At 31.1% G+C, this 1,922-nt stretch overlaps 1 protein-coding gene across 4 annotated transcripts in view; it reads right to left on the reverse strand.

Moving 5' to 3' along the window:
- The window catches only part of CEP170 (centrosomal protein 170kDa), a 130,578-nt gene that overhangs the window by 7,896 nt on the left and 120,760 nt on the right, over positions 1-1,922 (reverse strand). For all 4 annotated transcript variants that reach the window (XM_011981154.1, XM_011981156.1, XM_011981155.1 and 1 more), the window contains one exon: positions 4-75. In XM_011981154.1, coding sequence (XP_011836544.1) covers positions 4-75 — 72 coding nt within the window. The remainder of the gene's footprint in view (positions 1-3; positions 76-1,922) is intronic.

Consider the following 1,922-nt stretch of genomic DNA (forward strand, 5'->3'; position numbering starts at 1 on the left):
ATAGGGACTTCACTTTCGGCTCTTAATTTGCTTTCTATGTCATCCCAATTCCGATCTTTGTCTTTAAATAATATTCTATAAATCAAAAAACATAAGCATATAACTTTTTATATTTTAAAAACTTATTACTTTTTTGTTAATGATACCAAAACAACGTATCTTTTCAAAGGTACATGAAGAAAAAAACCCAACCATTGCATAAATTGAGAATTAAAATACTAAGCCAACAATACCAATTAATGAATGTGTATGAGCTCCAATTGAATGCTTATTAATACATGAATACATTTTTTACTGTTTATCTTATTCTTTATTGAAAACAAAATATAAAACAAATGTAAAGATGTTATGACCTCAAAACTTTAATATTTATAATTTACAATACAGTAATGCCCTCTTATCTACGGTTTCTCTTTCCAAGGTTTTAGTTAGTGGTAGTCAAGTGTAGTCCGAAACTATTACAGTATTTCGGGAGAGGCAGAGGGAGAGAGAGAAAAAGACCACATTCACATAACTTTTTTTTACAGTATACTGTTATAAATCTTCTATTTTATTATTAGTTACCATGGTTAATCTCTTAATGTGCCTAATTTATAAATTAAACTTTATCATAGGCATGTATGTGTAGGAAAAAACACAGTATATTACGTTTTAGAACTATCTGTGGTGTCAGGCATCCATTGGGTGTCTTGGAACAACATATATCACCTGATTATAAGGAGAAACGACTGTGTAACTGTCACTTATAAAGAAAATGCAATTTTGTTCAGAGAGAATATATGAAGTATAGGAATAAGTGAGATAAACAGATTGAATTAGGTATAAACAATTGTGTCTGTAAAGACTTCTTTATATAGGAATAAGCACCTTATTGATCAAGAAAAGTGTGTATATTATTTTAAAGACTGAAAATTGGGAGTACTTACTGTGCTTTTCTTTAAAAATTGTTAATTCGTGTTAGTATATTTGTACATAATAACCTATTAGGAATTAGGATGCTATTCTTTTGATAAAAACAATTGCCAATAAAGATAATTATTCTATCATTACCCTAACATCAAATAACTTATAAAATAAAGGACCACAACATTTTGATGTGTCTTCCAAATGTGGGACATTTTTCTCTCTAACACTTTAGAATCTATCAGACATGATTCAGCAGTTTTAGAAAGATGTAAAATACTAGCTACTTTTTTGGTTTCTTTTAAAATTTCTTCAGTACGTCTGGAAATCTAGTGTAAACACTATAAATCTCACGTAAATTTATTACTACTGGAAGCTGAACAGCATTTAAGCAGTAAACTAAGTGAATATTTGTGCTGGTATTTCTTCAAAGATCAACGTACCAGACTTACCTTATGTAAAATCACGAAATTCATTAACATCACATCGAGTCTGGAACATTTGCTTAACGTGACAATGGGTCTAGAATCTGGTATAAGAATATTCTTATTGCCTACTTATTAAATTTTCTAAACTCAAAAAAAATAAACACCCTTGCCAGCCATCTTTTCTAAACTATTATGTTCTTATAAAACAGTCCTTGCAGCATTAGGACTGATGGAGAATAAGGAAATAATGACTATTTCATGGACCAACTTAGAACTTTAATGGACTTACACAATAAAGAAAGTCTCTGTTTAGCCACACAGTGCTAAAAATTCAGTGAATTTTTCCAGAGGATGGCTACTGAGTATAGTGTTTGTGGATCTAAAACTGTTAAACCATAGACATTTCACCTTTGGTGAAAATGGGTTAGAATAGTTACCTATGGTCCCTGAAAAAAAAATGCGCCACTGAAGAATTAAAAGGTTTATTTTAAAATACAGTTTGTTGGCCAGGCACAGTGGCTCATGCCTGTAATCCTAGCACTTTAGGAAGGCAAACTGGGTGGATCACTTGCTGCCAGGAGTTCGAGACCA

Source organism: Mandrillus leucophaeus, unplaced genomic scaffold (genome assembly GCF_000951045.1).
Source record: "Mandrillus leucophaeus isolate KB7577 unplaced genomic scaffold, Mleu.le_1.0 Scaffold220, whole genome shotgun sequence".
NCBI lineage: Eukaryota > Metazoa > Chordata > Mammalia > Primates > Cercopithecidae > Mandrillus > Mandrillus leucophaeus.